Source organism: Megalopta genalis, chromosome 4, assembly GCF_051020955.1.
Source record: "Megalopta genalis isolate 19385.01 chromosome 4, iyMegGena1_principal, whole genome shotgun sequence".
Classification (NCBI taxonomy): domain Eukaryota; kingdom Metazoa; phylum Arthropoda; class Insecta; order Hymenoptera; family Halictidae; genus Megalopta; species Megalopta genalis.
In genome coordinates this window covers 30054589-30072484 of record NC_135016.1, presented here as the reverse complement: position 1 = coordinate 30072484, position 17896 = coordinate 30054589, and the positions used below count along the sequence as shown (strand labels likewise).

Below are 17896 nucleotides of genomic sequence, written 5' to 3'. Positions count from 1 at the left end.
TTTTTTTTATTTAATCGGCAACAAGCAACCAGCCGCAAATATTTCTGTTACGTAACCATGGTAACGAAGCCTCCTGCATTCCTAGGTAATTTTAGCGAAACAAATGAATCATTCCAAGCATGTAGAAATGATCAGTCATTATAGCCACTCTAAATCAATATTCAAATTTGTATAATAAATAATAGTTAAAATGTAAAAAATCTTATATAATAAACAGATATATAAACTATGTATATATAGTATTATTTAAGAATACTAAATGCAAATTAGAAATGTGCGTATCCGCTTCCTGTTACTTGCCAAGCATGTTTTTGGAGCGTTCGAAAATGTGCGGTCTTTGAGGGCGTGTTGAACCCGCAGAGCCCCGTCCGCAATGTGTTAACACTGTGCCGTCCGGGGTGGCACCACGCTGGTGCCATGCAAAAACTATCTGTTGTATGCCGGTGGTACCACTTTGGTGCCATTTTAAAAAACTGAAATAACATTTGAACTATATTTCTTGGTCTTGCTTATTGTTATTTTGTAACAGATTGCAGATGTACTTATCAAAATAATAAAAAAAAAAAAAAAAAATATTTCTTGGGTGTTATAAGGCGGTAAACTAACTATAGCATTGTGCTTATTTAACTAAGAATTAAGTACGAAAATTCTTGGATGACATATCTTCATTTTAGGAATTTATATTACCGCCATCTTCGAAATTGTTTTTAAAATCTACAATTTCCAAGCTATTATGGCGGCGTCAAACGAAAGAATCATATCTAAGATCTGCGGACGACATAGTAAAGATGAAACCATAGAAGCACCTCCAATAAACCTCGACCTACCATCTTATCACCCTATCGTATCGGCAATTAATCGAAAATAAAAAGAATCGAATTATCAATTTTGAATTCGGATAATCGAGCTGCAAGACCTCGATTATCCGGATCGTTCTGGGAACAAAATTATTCGAGTTGAAGGTTCGGATAGCGTTGTACGTGGATAATTTTAGATTAATCTATTTTAACCGTTTGAGTCCCCCAGGGGTCATTCAGAAAACACGGTCGAAAAGTGGCGAACAGCGTAATAGCGCTTGTCTTAATTGATTGCGAAGAGAACGAAGCGGCGCGACAGCGCTCGTCAAGATCGACAAACAAAACAAAAAGAAAAGAAAATGAAAAAAAGCAGCTATGCGATATACGTGCGCCGCTAAAGTTTGATCGCGACACAAGATCTGAACAGCGCGATCGCGCTGCTTGGGACTTAAACGGTTAATGTGTATTTCGTTTTATTTTATCTTCCTGTTTTATCTTATCGTATGGTATATGATGCAATAAAGAGCCGGACCACGTGTAATCCGTAAGGAAACCAACGAAATTCAATATTTCACGTAGCCATTTCGTGGATAATTAGCAGGGTCAAAGAACATTAGTCGTTAGAAAATCGCGTTGATTAACTTTTTTAGTGTCGGAGGCCGATATATCGGCCCTCGCTGCACTGGCGAAAAGTGCCAGAGCCGATATATCGGCCCGCGCCTTGTAGCGTTATAAATAAATAAATACGTTATAAATAGTCTAATTTCATTGCGAGAGAAAAATTAGCGTCACCGTTTTATTCTCTATTTTGTCCTTATAACACTGCTTTTTCAATTATGTAAATATTGCTTTTCGTTTGGTTTTTATGAGCCTTTTTCGAAATCGTAGTAAAATCGTAAAATTCGGCCGGTTATCCTTCGCATAAGCGCCTCTTTTTCACCCAGCACTAAAAGGGTTAATAGTAGAACGGACAACGAGGGAGAGGATCGAGAGTTCTGTTTGAAGTCGAGGTCAACAATCAGGAGTCGAGGGAGACTGTCCAGGTCAAAGGTAACGATCCGTTCGCGAAGAAAAAGCGGCTTTGTATCGCGAGAAGGAGCTGCCCTTTCGAGAGCACGAGCTTTTAGGGTTCTTAGCATTTGGTTCTTCTGCGCTCACTTTCGTTGGCCGCTCATTGTCGCGCTCATCCGGATGAGGAGAAAAGAAGAGTCATGGGATGAGTTACACGGGGAACGACTGCCAACCGATTACAGAGCGCCAGGGAATGAAAGACAAGCGACACTGCTAAGTGCCGGCTCATTACTTAAATGGTCCGCGATAACGGACATTGCCTTCTCGTTTTTTCCCTTTTTTTTCATTTTTCGCGTTCCTTTTTCTGTTTCTTTTCCCTTTTTCTTTTTCTGTTCTTTTTTCTTTTTCCTTTTCTTTTTCTATTTCAAATATTATAAATTTCTTGGAACATGACTTACAAAATCAGATTTATATCTTAACCCTTAACGGTTCAATGCCGCCATACACGCGGCAGAAATCAATAAAACCATAAAATCTGGCAGGAAACATTGGAAGAATAGGCACGATTGTTTCGATGAAAATATATCAACGAAGTTTTATTTAAAAAATGAATATTATTGAAAATGAATATATTCTCTATATTTGATATAAAAATTTTCAGTAAAAAATTTCTCTTCGTCTGAAAAACAGTCTGGTCTTGGTAGTGTGTAAACTGGAAATAAATAGTTTTGGTCTCCTAAGGATTAAAATCGCAGACATCGAGTCGCGATTGCTAATGTTCTTTGAGGGTTGATGCAATCTTGAAAATTAAAAAGAAAATTGAATTTTACTCCGCTCGATCGTGAAAATGCAACTCCGCACGGCGCGTGTCAAAGAAACAGAATTCCAATGGGAAGCAGATAAATGGTAGAGAGAGAGTGAGAGAGAGAGAGAGAGAGAGAGAGAGAGGAATGCCAGTCGGAATTGAGTCATCGTTACAAAGAGGTTACAAAATTAATGCTCGGCCAGTTATCTGATCGTCGAATTTCGGAGCGATGGCTGGCGCGGATGGCGCCGTGAGGGGGTGGCCCGGGTCCGGGGAAGCGAGAGAGCAGAGAGATACATATATCCGACTGATCCGTAACTCGGCGATTTTATCTGTCATTAAAAAGTCCGTCTTGCCCTGTCGCCTCGTTCGTTTTTCATCGACGGCCTGGTTTAACGTTACACGCGTGTCTGGTTTCTGTTCCTGGACGGTTTCGTGCGTCAGACCGGGTCCAGCACACGCGTGATCCGCGGCCACTTCCATCTCCGTTCCTCAAGAACACACCACTTGGCATTCCACGCCTTCGAATCCGCCGTCTGGAATCCTTTTTTCTCTCCCTTTCTCCTTTTTTTTTCATATCCCTCTCGCCTTCTCTCGCCCCGTCCTCCTCCGCTCGCCGCGGCGCGGCGGGCTAAACGAAATAAATTCGGTGACTGCGCCACCAATATCCGGATCTAGAAGGTGCGAGGCCCCATCGACATCCCGAAGCCTTGTAATTTATTTGTCGGTTAATTTCGAGCGAACGACTCGGTGTTCCCGGTGAATCTTCATCTGCATAACCCGACGATTTCATCCGCAGCCGACCCGATCCCCACCGGCCGATCCTCGTCAACGATTAATCCTACAGTGGCACCTTCCGATCGGGTTCCGACCTCGAGAGACATTTTCTGACCACCGATTCTTAACGCTTCGTCCACCGGAAACCTATTTTCTAGGCTTATTTGTAAGCCTATTTTATGAGCCTATTAATAGGCTTCTCGATGCTCGAACCATTTCTTATTCGTGTAATTTCAAAAGAACTTCTTACGTTGTATCAATCTCGATAATTCGTTGGCGTCGGGATGAGATTATTGTGTAGCTTTTGCAGAACGTTCGAAGAAATTCTGAACTGTGAGAAAGCGTCAACGATATACCGCAGGATAATTGCAAACATATTATTAACCCTTTTCAGTCGAATGGGCGACTCTGAGGCATCACTGAAAGTTGCACGTTCGAACAATGACATTTTTAAATTCCTCGAGTGTTTCTAGATTTTCATATTTCAATAGAATTCAGGATGGAAATATTTGTAGAAAGTATAGAGAATTATGCAATGACATTTTCGAATTCCTCGAATGTTCCTAATGCTTCGAATTCAACCCTCATCCTCAATTCCTCGTGTGTTCAATTGACGCTGTCGTAAAAAATCGATATAATAAGACAGCAAACAATTTATTTTACTAAATATTTCTTGAAAATAAATTAAACAATATTTACATAAATGAATTTAACCTAGATTACGTCACTGTTACGCGAGTCGCAAGATTCAATTTCATATACGGTAAATTCTCCCTAATTGACGCTTAGATTGTGCACAAAACTGGACAATTTGGGAAAGGGAGAAACGATTGTTCGAGCCTCGCGGCTCATTTTTATAGTTGCCGATTAGTCAACAATTATAAAAACAGGGCTCGAATAATCGTATAGAATCTCCTCTGCCCAAATTGTCCATTGCTGTGTACAACCCGAGCGTCGATTAGGGAGAATTTATTGTATGAAGAAAATGCACTGTTCCAAGGAAGACAAAATTGACATAGTTCTATCTTCGAGACAAAGTGATCGAGGATAACTCAGTTTCGTAAATGAGGGTAAAGTAAATTCTCCCTAATCGACGCTCAGCTTGGAAATAAAAATGGACAAATTGGGAAAATGAGATACGATTAATCGAGCCTCGTGGCTCGTGCTTCTAATTGTTGACAATCGACTGCTATAAAAACGAGCCGCGTGGCTCGAATAATTGCATCTCCTCTTCCCAAATTGTCCATTTCTGTTTTCAAGCTGAGGAACAATTGGAGAGAATTTACTGTATTTAGCAGTAATGCTGTAGACCGAGGGTTATTTATAGTCGAGACACGTTTCCCTGATCCCGACAGTCGTCCCTTTTGCACAGAGATTCTCCTCCTAACTCGGTGGTCCTAACCGTACACCGTGTCGAATTACGGCCGAGAGACATCCTTTTGCCGTCAGCATCGTCATAAATTTTCTTCGAACTGTTCTGCTTGACTAGAACACGAGAGAGTAGAGCCCTTAGCCACCCGTCGGCCATATTCGTTTCCGCTAATTAGACATTGGTGAGAAATGGATGGCCGGGCTCGTGTTTCACGCGCCATTATTAGACCGGCGATCTTTCTGCTGACAGAAAAAGCGTTCCGCGTCGTTTGCAAGACAGGGAAATAAAACGGACCACGCTTTCGATCATTTTCGTAAATTCAACGTAATTTAATCCGTTGCCGTTTGAAGGACCGCTGCCTGGACGTCCGTGTCTCTGTAAACGGACGTTTCAATTTACCGAGCCCGCGTGGAATTTTCTGTGGTACACGAGAGATACTAAGGCATCTAAAATCATTACGAGTACATATAAGGAACTTTATTGGTTTCCTTACGTATTATTACAAGCGGTCCGCCTGCTCATGCCTCGCACATCATACAATAAAATAAAATAGATGAAAAAAGAAATAAAACAAAAGAAGAAAATAAAATGAAATGAAACGAAATAAAGTGCAATCGAATAAAAACGATAAATTAAACTCAGATGAAATTAATTAATAATTTATAATTAATAATTTATATAACAGAATCATCGTAAGTAACAAATATAATAAAATACGAAGCTGTCTTCGATGACAACAATAGGAAGGTTTAAAGGCTGCCACGAACTTGAGTGGAATTTTATTTTCTAGCCAACGAAAGAAAAGTCGTAAAAAGATAAGCTACAAAATTAATCGTTGCAATGATTTTTTTATCCGATTCTTAAATACATTTTTGCGGGAATCGATCTGCTCGCAACAGTGTCCAGTGTTTCAATCGCAAGAATCGCAGTATCAATTCCGATGTATCAATTGAAATAAAGCGAGAGCGTTTTGGAGCGTTAGGTACGGCAAAGGGTTAACGATATAAATTCTTTCAACATATTTACCTTTTTATGTTCGCTTAACAATGAACTGGAAATCTTTATGCATATATCAACTTTTGCGGAACAATCTAAAAATATAGCATTCGGATGTAAATCTGTTGCAAACGGTTAAACATTACGCTTCGGAGAAGCTGAAAATCTTTTCGATACGAAGGACTTTCGAATTACGAAGGTGCAATAAGCGCGCAGGATCCGCGCAAGCCTGTCAATAAATCAGGGTTGGCACTGTCGCGATGCTACGTTCGCGAACAATGAGCAATTACCATTTTCGGCGGGGGTGTATCGATGGAAAATTAGCTTGTAAACATCGGAATCGGTAATTGTTCCGTGTCCCCCGGTCCCCCGTGGGCTTCTCGGTTTCCTACATTTCTGCGTTGGGTGGCGTTTGGGCGTAGCTCGTGGGCTTGTCGGCCGCGCGGCGAACAGTTTCGCAAGCGATCGCTTGCATTTCCTCGGGAACGAAACGCGTTCCGTGCCGATATCGAATCGCGATCTTGTACGCGATACTTAGCGCCATTGTACCGAACAAGAAAACTCGAAATAGATTCGAATGCTTCGCCTCGCCGGCTCGAGAACGATCGATACCGGACATATGCACCGACTACCGCGGCGTTTTTCCAACGGGGAGCTACGCGCACTTTCGTCCGGTCTCGAATTTTACTGAGCCGAGGTCTCCGAAGTTGTGCTACCAAACTCGTCAGGGAACGTTTATCACTTCAGTTTCTGCTCTGTTTCATTTATTTCCAGTCCAACTTTGTACGAGACGAACGTGCGCGCACGCGATTGCTGAATTCCCTGGAAAGACAATTGAGTCAGAAGTTAATTTTCAACGGGGTATTCTGTAACGAATTCATCCGTTCTAGAACGTTCGTTATAGGATACATTAATTGATATATATATATATAGGGGGTGTATTTTATGCGGCACATCGAAACATCTTCGTTAGCTTTCGCTGACGTCGAAACATGTGTCAGGACATCTTTGTTCCCATCTTTGGTCAAGCTAAGAATATTGGGGCTCGTGCTTTTTCCTCCCTCAAGGTCATTTGTTTAAAGGTCATTTAAATGTCACAGTCTCGACGTGCACCACTGCAGTATAGAAAATATTATTACTACGGTATAAACGATAGGAGTTTGCGTGCAAAAAATGAAGCGATGATCTTCGATATTTGAAAAACGAAAAATTACGACGAGAGAGAAAAGAAAACGTGAATCATGATGTTCTTAGTTTTGAACTGAACAAAATTCTCCTGACACATTTTTTTACGGCAGCAAAAATAACGAAGATATTTTCAATGCGCATGTGTACATGTTACCGAATATTATTACCAAATATCCGGCACCGTTGTTATCGAATACAATCATTTTACAGCAAATAGGATAAATTTAATATAAAAAATATAATAAAAAGAATTTAATATAAAAAAATATAAGTATTAATTTATTGTATTGAAATTTTATGTACATTGACCATACGTATAAATTTATGAAAAATTATAAAGAAAAGAAAGGGGGGAAACTGTCCTCTGTAGCATTCGTTCGTTGTAAGATCGTTAATTGTTGGATACCCCATCAATTAACCCTTTGCACTCGACTGGTGACTTCGATTCGCCACTTAAAATTGTTACATAACGTTTCAAAATAATTCCAACATTATCAAAATTATTTAAATTTTAAAAACTGTTAAAAGCGTAATCGTCACAAAATACAATTTCATATACATGTATTTAAAATGCGCTTGAGTCATATGAGATAGAAATATCGTGAGTCAGAAAAACTATTTTGAATTGAAAGTTAAAATGGCTTCAAAGGGTTAATAGTGAGTCAATCACCTTTTAAAGATAAACGATGATGTTTTATTTTGTCATACATATCGTGTTACTTTATAATGGACTGCAAGATGCAGGAACAATAGATTTAATTATTCGTTTGCTCGATTATTTGTATCAGTTGATCGTAATATGAGTAGTTTTTGAAATGTTTTTCCTGTTTCACATTCGGTGTTGTCTAGTCTTCTTGTCTAGACCTTGTTAATAGCAACGAGTTTTATCGGTTTCCTTACGGATTCCAAATGGTCTAGATCTTGCTTCGATAATCACAGCTCGATAATCACAGATAAAATTAGTAGAGGAAGGGGGACGAGTCCTGGAAGTATCCGCGGTTCAATTATCAGCCGAAAGTGCCCGAGAAAGCGCAACGAACCCTAAGAACGCATTAATTCCACGATTCTCCCATCTCCGGTGTAAATTGGTATGTGTTCCCCGGAAACGGCGGCAACTAGAGGCCGCTGGTGATTTTCTGCATATCCGTTTGCAACCGCCGCCGTCAGCCGGTCACTGACTCTGAGCAGCCTGTGTGTAGCCGCTCGGGTCAATTAATAGTACACCCTGGCCGTAAACGTAGACCAGCATCGCGAGGTGCTCGTCTACACACCCAGCTGCGTCAACAAATCAATTTCCCAAAAATATTACCGTCCCACACATCGAACCATCTTTCCCTGGAAAATTCGCTTCGCGACTTTCCCGAAATTCTACACTGAAACACGGTTTGTTCTTTGACCCTTCGCAAATGTCGGTGACATTTCAACTCGAAATCCAAAATATACATTTAAAAAATTATGAAGTATTTATAGAATTACAAAATATTACGAAATACTTTCAATCTTAACCCGAGAAAGATAACCTACGTCGCAGAGGCGCCTGCGAAGACTGTTGATTTTTGTTAATTTTTCATAGAGGTCTAGTGATTTAAGTTTAAAATTACTTAAAATACAAAAAAATATAATATAAATGCATTTTATTTTTACAATAATGCCAAACCTTTAAAATGACTAGATTAACTTAAATAAATATCCATTGTTAGTATAAAATTGACGCCTTAGAAAAGCATGGGCCTCTGAAGCGTATGGTTATCTTTTACGTACGTTGTCATATGGTTATCTTTCTAGGGTTAATATACTTGTAAAATAGCGAATGTTGTACGTATGCATTTTTGAATTTTGTGACTCGCGTAACAGTCACGCTTTCGACAGTTTTTTCAATGCAAATAAATTTGACAGTATTAAATTATCCTAAGACTATTTTCCAAAAATTTACCCTTGAATTCTACTCCTACTTTTCTCTAGAAAAATCACTCTACAATCTTCGCTGAATTCCTTCACTGTTCCGAGAATTTAAAAAGAAAAAAACCGAAAATTAGAAACAATCAAGGAATTTAAAAATACTATTATCTATTACGTAGCTACTGAATCTTGGAATCGATGGAGGCAATCGTCGGCCGACCGTTGTCCTGATCGCGAGAAAAATTGAAAGGGTTAATTACCGTCGCGGCGGGGTTCGGCGCGTTAATCCGTCAGGGCTGTAGTTAAAATGAGGCGCTCCGAGGGGATCGGGAGGCTTCGAGGGACACTTAGGCGCGATTTGTCAGCCGCCGAAAGTGTGACTAGCGGCAGCCAGTCGGGGGCTGGTTCCATTCAAGCAGATCTCGTTGATCTCCGGCGAGCAGGAAGGGAGTCCCTTGCCCTTTGATTCGGTGTACGAGCCTCTGCTCCATTCATGATCGCGAGGCTGGTACGCGCGACAACACACGGCAACCGACAAAACCGTCTGAGCCTATTCAACCGGCGCCGTCAAATAGTTTCCCCCGCGAAGATGAATGGAGATAACGATCGGCGATCCGACCCACGCGGCGACCATAGTTTTCGACGATCCTCCGTCTAGGAAATGGATCCTCGAAGTCCGCCGCTGTACGCAACGCTGCCGATCGAATCCTAAATTAGCCGGCACCCAACAATATTTTTTGAAAACCCAGAGAACTCCTTTGGGTAGCTAATACAGCATAACCTCGATTATCCGCGTCACCAATGACTGACGTATCAACAGATTTGATGTATGTATTTATGACAAAAATTAGTATGCATAATTTAAAACCGTGAGTATGTTAAAAGAAACTAACAATTCCGATGTTATCAGTTTGGACATATTAAAATGATTAAAGACAGGAAGAACTTGTGGAGGTTGCATAAAGAGTCTTTATTTTGCATAAAGATTAATAAAATACCTACGAAATTATAAAATACTTTTAATTTTGAAATGCTTAGAAAATTATAAAATACTTTATTCAATTTTAACGCTAAACGTATCATGGTCAAAATGACCGGTTTTTAATTTAACGATGATACAAACTTTACGATGATACAAACTTCATCGTGGGAAATGATCGAATAAATTGCATCATTGAAGCAAGTTTCATAATTGAAATTATCTAAATTAGTTTAGATAATCTAAATTAGTTTCAGTGTTAATTATCCAAATACGTTCCAAATGTAGACAGTTCTTCGGACCAAATCAACTGTAGAAATCAGGAAAAATGACGAGTAGTCTTGCAACCAAACAACTGTTCCATTATCCGAACATTTAACCATTCCAGACTGGTTCGGATATAATATAATAATCGGGGTTCTACCGTGCTCTAGGAAAAATTCCGAAATTGTTCGACGCGTTTTCTCCTAGAGCCAGGCTAAATAGTAGAGAATCGAAAGACCGCTTTTCATCTTTAAAAAGGGGCAAATTGATCCGGGTATTTTGCCCGGTGATTCTTTCGCGAGCTTTTGCGGCGGCGCGGCGTTTCAGCCTAAATTCGCTGAGAACGACACGAGCCGGCTCGGTTCGCGGCAAACAACACATAATAATGAACGCGGTGACTTTTCGGGCGAATTCTGGAGCACTTGGCGCACGCGAAATACGGGTCATATAGCGCCGGCCCGATATTTATTGTCAAAATCGGCGACTCGATCTTAATGACCGGCGGACACGCCATTCGTGGCCCATTCTCGACTACGCCCTCCTGGTTCAATGTTCCTTTTCATCTGTTGCAGGAGAGTATAGTTTTTAACGGTCGCGAGAGGGCCTCTTGTGGTCGAATTCCCATGGCTTCTGTTCCCTTTTTTTTCCGCCGGCCGATTTTTGTCCGAGATCCTTAGAGAACGCCCATCAACATCACGAAGTCGAGGGCAATCATCTCGAGCTTACAGTGCCGCCGCTGTTTTCACCGCGACCGCGGCACTTTCTTCTTATTCTACGTATTTATTCTCCGAAGGCGGACATCTTTATGGCATGCACAAACATATAAATTCTACGAGAATTACAACCGTTCGTTGCTATAGCGTGCGTATAAGTAACTCAATCCAACTCTGACAGTCTTGACACTTTAGTTACCGCAAGCCTGTTAACCCTCGACCGTCCCCCGTTTCTACAGCCATAATCTATTCTGCGATATCAAATCGACGCAATGGCACAGAACGAACGATGCGGTGTATGAAATAATTAATTTTGTAAATTGCTTCTTCGACGCGTTTACGCGTCCTAGAAATGTTAACCCTTTGCACTCGAAGCCATTTTAACCGTAAACGTAAAATAATTTTTCTGACTTATGGTATTTCCATTTTATATAACAAAGTGCATTTTATGCACATGAAATTGAGCCATGCGATGACTTGTGATAACAATTACGCTTTTAACGATTTCTTAAATTTAAACTTCGTTAATATGAAAATGGGACGTGAACTAACAATTTTAGTGGTGCCTCAGAGTAATCACTCGAGTGCAAAGGGTTAAAAAGATCAAAACCAAATGTAAAAGAATATTAAACAGAAGATAATTTTAGTATTTCAATATTTCTCCAGGTACATACAGAACATTGTATTCTCCAGATAATACTACAGTAATGTCTCCCTAATTGACGCTCAGATTGTGCAGAAAAAATGGACAATTCGGGAAGAGGAGATACGATTATTCGAGCCTTCAGCTCGTTTTTATAGTTGTTGACAATCGATAAGCATAAAAAAACGAGCCGCAAGGCTCGAACAATTTTCGGCTCTTCAAAAATTGTCCATCTTTGTGCACAATCTGATCGCCAGTTAGGGAGACATTACTGTATTTCGTATGAAATAGCACACAGAGTAGAATAATGTCTCTCTAATTGACGCCCAGATTGTCCACAGAAATGGACAATTTTGGAAGAGGAGACACGATTGTTCGAGCCTTGCGGCTCCTTTTTATAGTTGCTGATTGCCAACAATTACAAAAGACGAGGTACTATGTTCGAATAATCGTATCTCCTCTTCCAAAATCGTCCATTTTTGTGCGCAATCTGAGCGTCAATTAGCGTCATTACCGTATCTCCAAAATTTTTTCAAAAATGTCTCAGTATTTAATCAGAACAGCGTTATATCGAGTAAACAACTAATAAATGTATCTTCGCGATCTAAACAATCGTGAATTAAAAAATAAACCTGGGGTGTCAAGGAATAATTATAAAAAGATTGAACGAAATCTGCGTGTCAGTTTCGAAGGATCTAGATATCGTTTCGAACCTGCAAAAGTCGAAGTCGAGCGAACGCCGACGCCTGCGGAACCGCCATTGAAGCGGCACGGAGGAGTCGCGTCGGAAAACGAGGGGATTCGCGCGTGGCAGACAGTCGGCCGTAATTTGGCACGCGTCGCATGAATTTCGCGGAGCCGCGTCGGTATCGCGGGGCATTCTCGGAAGACAGCGAAAGGGAATAGAACCGGCCACGGTGTCCCGGAATACACACGGACGCGGAAGGTTAAATTTACGCTGTTGGTTCCGACGTCTCGCGGAAGGCCGAGAGGCGGAGGAATTAGTCTAGGATGATTTCACCGGTGATGCGCGGTGCACTTGAAACGCATCCAAGGAGGTCGCCGACCTCGAAAAAGACGGTAGCAACGGCTCCGTGGGAATCTCTCATTGTGGCTGGTTCGGACGAGGCTTGTTTAAAATCAGCACGTAGCCGAGGATTCGTTGGTTTTTGCGCGGGAACCGGCGCGGCACGGCGCGACTCGGCTCGATCGTCGATCCTCTCGATCCCGCCGCGGCAAATAAACCGTACGCTCGCGTGGCAATGCGAAAATCCCCATGAAAAATGAAGACGGACGACCCGTGACCCCATGGGACCGCGTCGTTCGTTAGCCGGCCGTGCACGAGCGCGTAAACCTCTATTAGCCGTAGAAATTAGCGCTTTCCGATTAATGCAAACAGTCTTCCGCTGTTTTACGGTCGGCGAGCATCGTCGCACAGCGTGCAAAAACGCGCCCGAACAGCAACATCGCGGATCCTAAATCCGGTAGCCGGAGCCGCTGGCATTCGAAAAGCGATCGAAACTTTTCGGTGAACCCGACACCTGTTCCCAATCGAGAACCGTTCAGAAGTCGACTCCGCGCGCTGTCGGTAATTACTGGACTGCGGATATTGAGATTATGGCTTGGATTATTTCTCAAATGAATATGATATTAATTCTTTTTCTTAAAAGTTTTATTTTCACTTTTATTTGAGAGAAGGTATATGTACGAAATGACTGATCGACCAAATTCAACTGAGAGACCGGCAACTGAAAATCGCCTGCTTATATACCCTTTTTGGTGTGGTCTTCTCCACCAATCAAAGACGGTCATTCATCGCGTTTTACATTGTATACGCGATACTGAGATCACTAACAGTCAGAGCACGATGTGCTCTAACGACACCGGCGATGATATTTCGCGGTATCTATAATATACAGTTTACATCACCATCGGTGCGCGCTGACGGAACCGGCGGAAATGTAAACTGATATTTTCGAATCTTAGTCCTAAGTAAACTATAGATCAATTTTTGTCCGAGGCTAAAGTTTCTTTTTCAACGGCGGATTTTGTGAACTCGTGCCAAAATTGAGTAGCTGCAATTTAAAGCGATAGAATGATTCGAAGAATTCGCAAATATCATGTTTAATTATATTCAAATTGTTTATGGGAAGAGCGATCTCCTGCTGTTCAATTGCCATTTCTTGCAATCGACGAGGACTTTTAATGCTTCATACGCGTATAAGCAAGTATTGAAAGGACGAATATTGAAAGAACGGGTCGTCAAAAATTTTAAGAACATCGATTTTCGAGAAAATTCGAAAGAATAGGCCGCGTGCGTGGCTTTTTTACTCCGAAATACAGTAGTGTATCTCTAATTGATGCTCAGATTGTGCATAAAAATGGTCAATTTGGGAAGAGGAGATATGATTATTCGATCCTTGTAGCTTGATTTTTTATAGTGGTTGACAATTCGTAATTATAATAAACGAACCGCAAGGCTCGAATAATCGTATCTCCTCTTCCCAAATTGTCCAATTTCGTGCGCAATTTGAGCGTCAATTAGAGAGACATTACTGTACCGACCGTAATTGTTCGACGCTTCGCGTCGGTCTTCGTCTATTTATGTTAAAACTAAAGATGAGATAAAGTAGGCACAAATCTAGCTCTAGGTACATAGTTCGAAATATTTCGTGAGTACTTCAAGACGGTATTGTGATACGTTCCCTGTGTACATCAGAATTGGGCATACTTTATTTGAAATAAGACAAGAAATAATACAGTGATGTCTCTCTAATTGACGCTCAGATTGTGCACAAAAATGGTCAATTTGGGAAAAGGAAGATACGATTATTCGAGTCTTGTAGCTCGATTTTTTTATAGTGGTTGACAATTCGTAACTATAATAAACGAACCGCAAGGCTCGAATAATCGTATCTCCTCTTCCCAAACTGTCCATTTTTGTGCGCAATCTGAGCGTCAGTTAGAGAGACATTACTGTACTTCGATCGCCAAGAGTTAAAACTTTCTGTATCGCTTTCGGACGACTTCTAATGCTCAAAAATATATATATCGGATTTTATTTTAGTTTGCATAAAAATCCGTGCTCCAGTAATTATCGTTGACGGACATCGTCGATCATGTCCTTCGACCAGCTAGCGAACTGAAAAAGATTCGGCCATGGTTTCGTTCGATCGCCGCAATAATAAGTCGGAGCCATGCGGCCGAGTAATCGAGACTCCAACGAACAGTTTTGCGACTTAATTGGACTTTTAATGCTTAATGCGTGTATAAACAAGTATCGGGACACCAAATATCCGGTTATATTTTAGTTTGCATAAAAATCCGTGCTCTAGTAATTATCGTTGACGGGCATGGCAGCGTCGATTATGTCCTTCGACCAGCAAGCGAACTGAAAAAGATTCGGCCAGGTTTTGGCTCGATCGCCGCAACAATAAGTCGGAGCCATGCGACCGAGTAATCGAGACTCCAACGAACAGTTTTGCGACTTAATTGGACTTTTAATGCTTAATGCGTGTATAAACAAGTATCGGGACACCAAATATCGGGTTATATTTTAGTTTGCATAAAAATCCGTGCTCTAGTAATTATCGTTGACGGGCATGGCAGCGTCGATTATGTCCTTCGACCAGCAAGCGAACTGAAAAAGATTCGGCCAGGTTTTGGCTCGATCGCCGCAACAATAAGTCGGAGCCGTGCGGCCGAGTAATCGAGATTCCAGCGAACGGTTCTGCGACTTAATTGGACCGAATTAGATCGAGCGGCGTGCTGCGGTGTTCGCGATCGTGCGGGATCATGGTGGCCGCGGTTGAAACGAATGGAACGCGGCACGTTTCGGCGAATTCGGCGAGAACGGTGCAAAGAAGTCGCCTGGAAATTCGGCGAAGTTCGCCGCGTCGTCGGGCCGGTCGACTTCAAATATTTGGAACTTCGTATCTTCGCACATCGTTGCACCTCTTTGCACGTCTTCGCGCGCTCTCCGACGTTACCGGCGTCGGGTTAACGCTCCGCCCGCTGATTTACCACGCGGAACGATACCGAATTAAAGTGATCCAACTAGCTCGACATACTAATCGCTCATGAATAAGCATGGACTCCGTTGATTCGTACCGTGAAGCACGGTACCTCGGAAATATGTGCAACGAACATGGAAACTCGTTCCCCGGCAACTCGTTTAGTTATCGTGGAACCGCGAGACCCTCGACTTCATCGATTTTTCTTTTGTTTCAGGAGTAACAAGTACCTGCAAAAATCATCCATCAGCCGTATCTGCGCTGTCGGTGGCTTCTTCATTAGCATTCCCGTGTTTTTAACTGGTAAGAATCGCGCGCGTCTCGGCATTCCCCGGGCTTCGTTTAATTCGCGCTTCGGGGCTGCCGATTCGATGGATCGATCACTTCTTACTGCGGCGATTAGAATGCCCGCAGAAACGATGTACATATGAATATATACATATTCATCGCGATTGTTTCAGGTATGATACTGTACACGTTCATCCAGTTTCATTCGACGCCGGCCATTGTCACGTCGATTTTCATAGGGCTCGGCATAGTCTTCTGCGGCTGCGCGATGGTCCACAACGTCTTCGTGTGGCAGAGGGTAAGAATTCGTTCTCCGATCTTTGTTCCCCGCGAAAGAGCAGCGTTAATCCTTTGCACTCGATGTGTCGTATAGCGCTCGATTTTGCTAGAAACGCGTGAGATTCGCAGTCTATTTATGGCAACGACGAGGTTGGATTTACTCGAACTTCGTACGATTTTTATTATAACGTATGGAGTTTTTATAAAAGCATTTCTCACAGAAACAGTTTTATAATTTCAGTAAATGCGAATGAAAAAATCGGAAGTCGGTCGTTGCGATCGATTTGGTAGTTTTGGCGTTAAATACACCCAATTCTGTCTGTACACGATAGATAAGTTCTAGAAAAAACCGTGTACAATAAATTCTCCCTAATTGTCGCTGAGATTGTGCACAAAAATGAGGCACATTTATATAGTTGCCGATTGTCAACAATTAGAAAAACGAGGTGCAAGGCTGAAATAATCGCATCTCCTGTTCCCAAATTGTCTATTTTTTGTGTACAAGCTGAGCGTCAATTAGAGAGACATTACTGTAGATAGAGACATCGTCTATCCGCGTAGAACAATAGAGGATTGGTTCCACATCCTTGAAACTTGTAAAAAATGGCTTGGTCGATGGATATAATTGTCCTTGAAATTTAAATGAAATAACTTTTCCAATCGTTGTAAGTCGAGCGAAATCGTGAAAGGAGAAAATTGAATGTATTTTTCTAGGCCGTGTTAAATCAAAACCGCGTAAAAAAGTACCGCTAAAAATGATTGCGGAACGTGTCGTAACAATATTTCGTGGCGTCTCGGTGTCGCCACTAAAAATTGCTACACCGCGTTCCGAAATAATTTTGACAACGTCAAATTTGTTTATATTAAAAAGAAAAAAAAACTGTTAAACGCGCAATCGTACGTATCTCCATGCGCACACTTGCATACGCATAATACAGAAAACGTGTATTTAAATTTTATGTACATTGGCAATACGTGTAAATTTATGAAAAATTATAAAGAAGGGGGGAAACTGTTCCCTGTAGCATTCGTTCGTTGTAAGATCGTTCATTGTTGGATACCCCATCAATTAATAGCGGGTCAATAATCTGTTCAAGGTAAACAATGATGTTTTATTTTGTCATACTTATCGTGTTACTTCATAACGGACCGCAAGATGCAGGAACAATACATTTAATTATTCGTTTGCTCGATTATTTGTATCAGTTGATCGTAATATGAGTAGTTTTTGAAATGTTTTTCCTGTTTCGCATTCGGTGTTGTCTAGTCTTCTTGTCTAGACCTTGTTAATAGCAACGAGTTTTATCGGTTTCCTTACGGATTCCAAATGGTCTAGATCTTGTTTCGATAATCACAGCTCGATAATCACCGATAAAATTAGTAGGGGAAAGGGAACGAGTCCTGGAAGTATCCGCGGTTCAATTATCAGCCGAAAGTGTCCGAGAAAGCGCAACGAACCCTAAAAGAACGCATTAATTCCACGATTGTTTATATTTTAAAAAAAAACTGTTAAACGTGCAGTCGTACATATCTCCATGCGCACAATTGCATACGCATAATACAGAAAACGTGTCCCGGATTTCAAGTTAACACTAAACCTACCGCGGTCAAAGTGACCTCTTTCTTAGTTTGCAATTCTGCAAAGTTCCGAGACTCTATCGTGGAAAACGCTTGAATAAGTTATATTATTGGAGCAAGTTTTATAATAAAAACTTTACAAATTCTAAATAAATTCGGTCTTCTCGCTTTTGTGAAGCAGTACATGCCAGTTAGTATTACTGCTTTGGTAGGCTCAGTGTTAAAATAGCTTCGAGTGCAAACGGTTAAGTCTCCGGGAAAGAGCAACCTTTACCTCCGTAACGTCCCTGCCCC

The 17896-nt window shown here is 41.4% G+C and overlaps 1 protein-coding gene across 2 annotated transcripts in view; it reads left to right on the top strand.

Annotated features, from left to right (window-relative positions):
• Window positions 1-17896, top strand: part of LOC117218415 (uncharacterized) — a 73769-nt gene that overhangs the window by 49834 nt on the left and 6039 nt on the right. For both annotated transcript variants that reach the window (XM_033466763.2, XM_033466762.2), the window contains exons 3-4: window positions 15675-15760; window positions 15919-16043. In XM_033466763.2, coding sequence (XP_033322654.1) covers window positions 15675-15760; window positions 15919-16043 — 211 coding nt within the window. The remainder of the gene's footprint in view (window positions 1-15674; window positions 15761-15918; window positions 16044-17896) is intronic.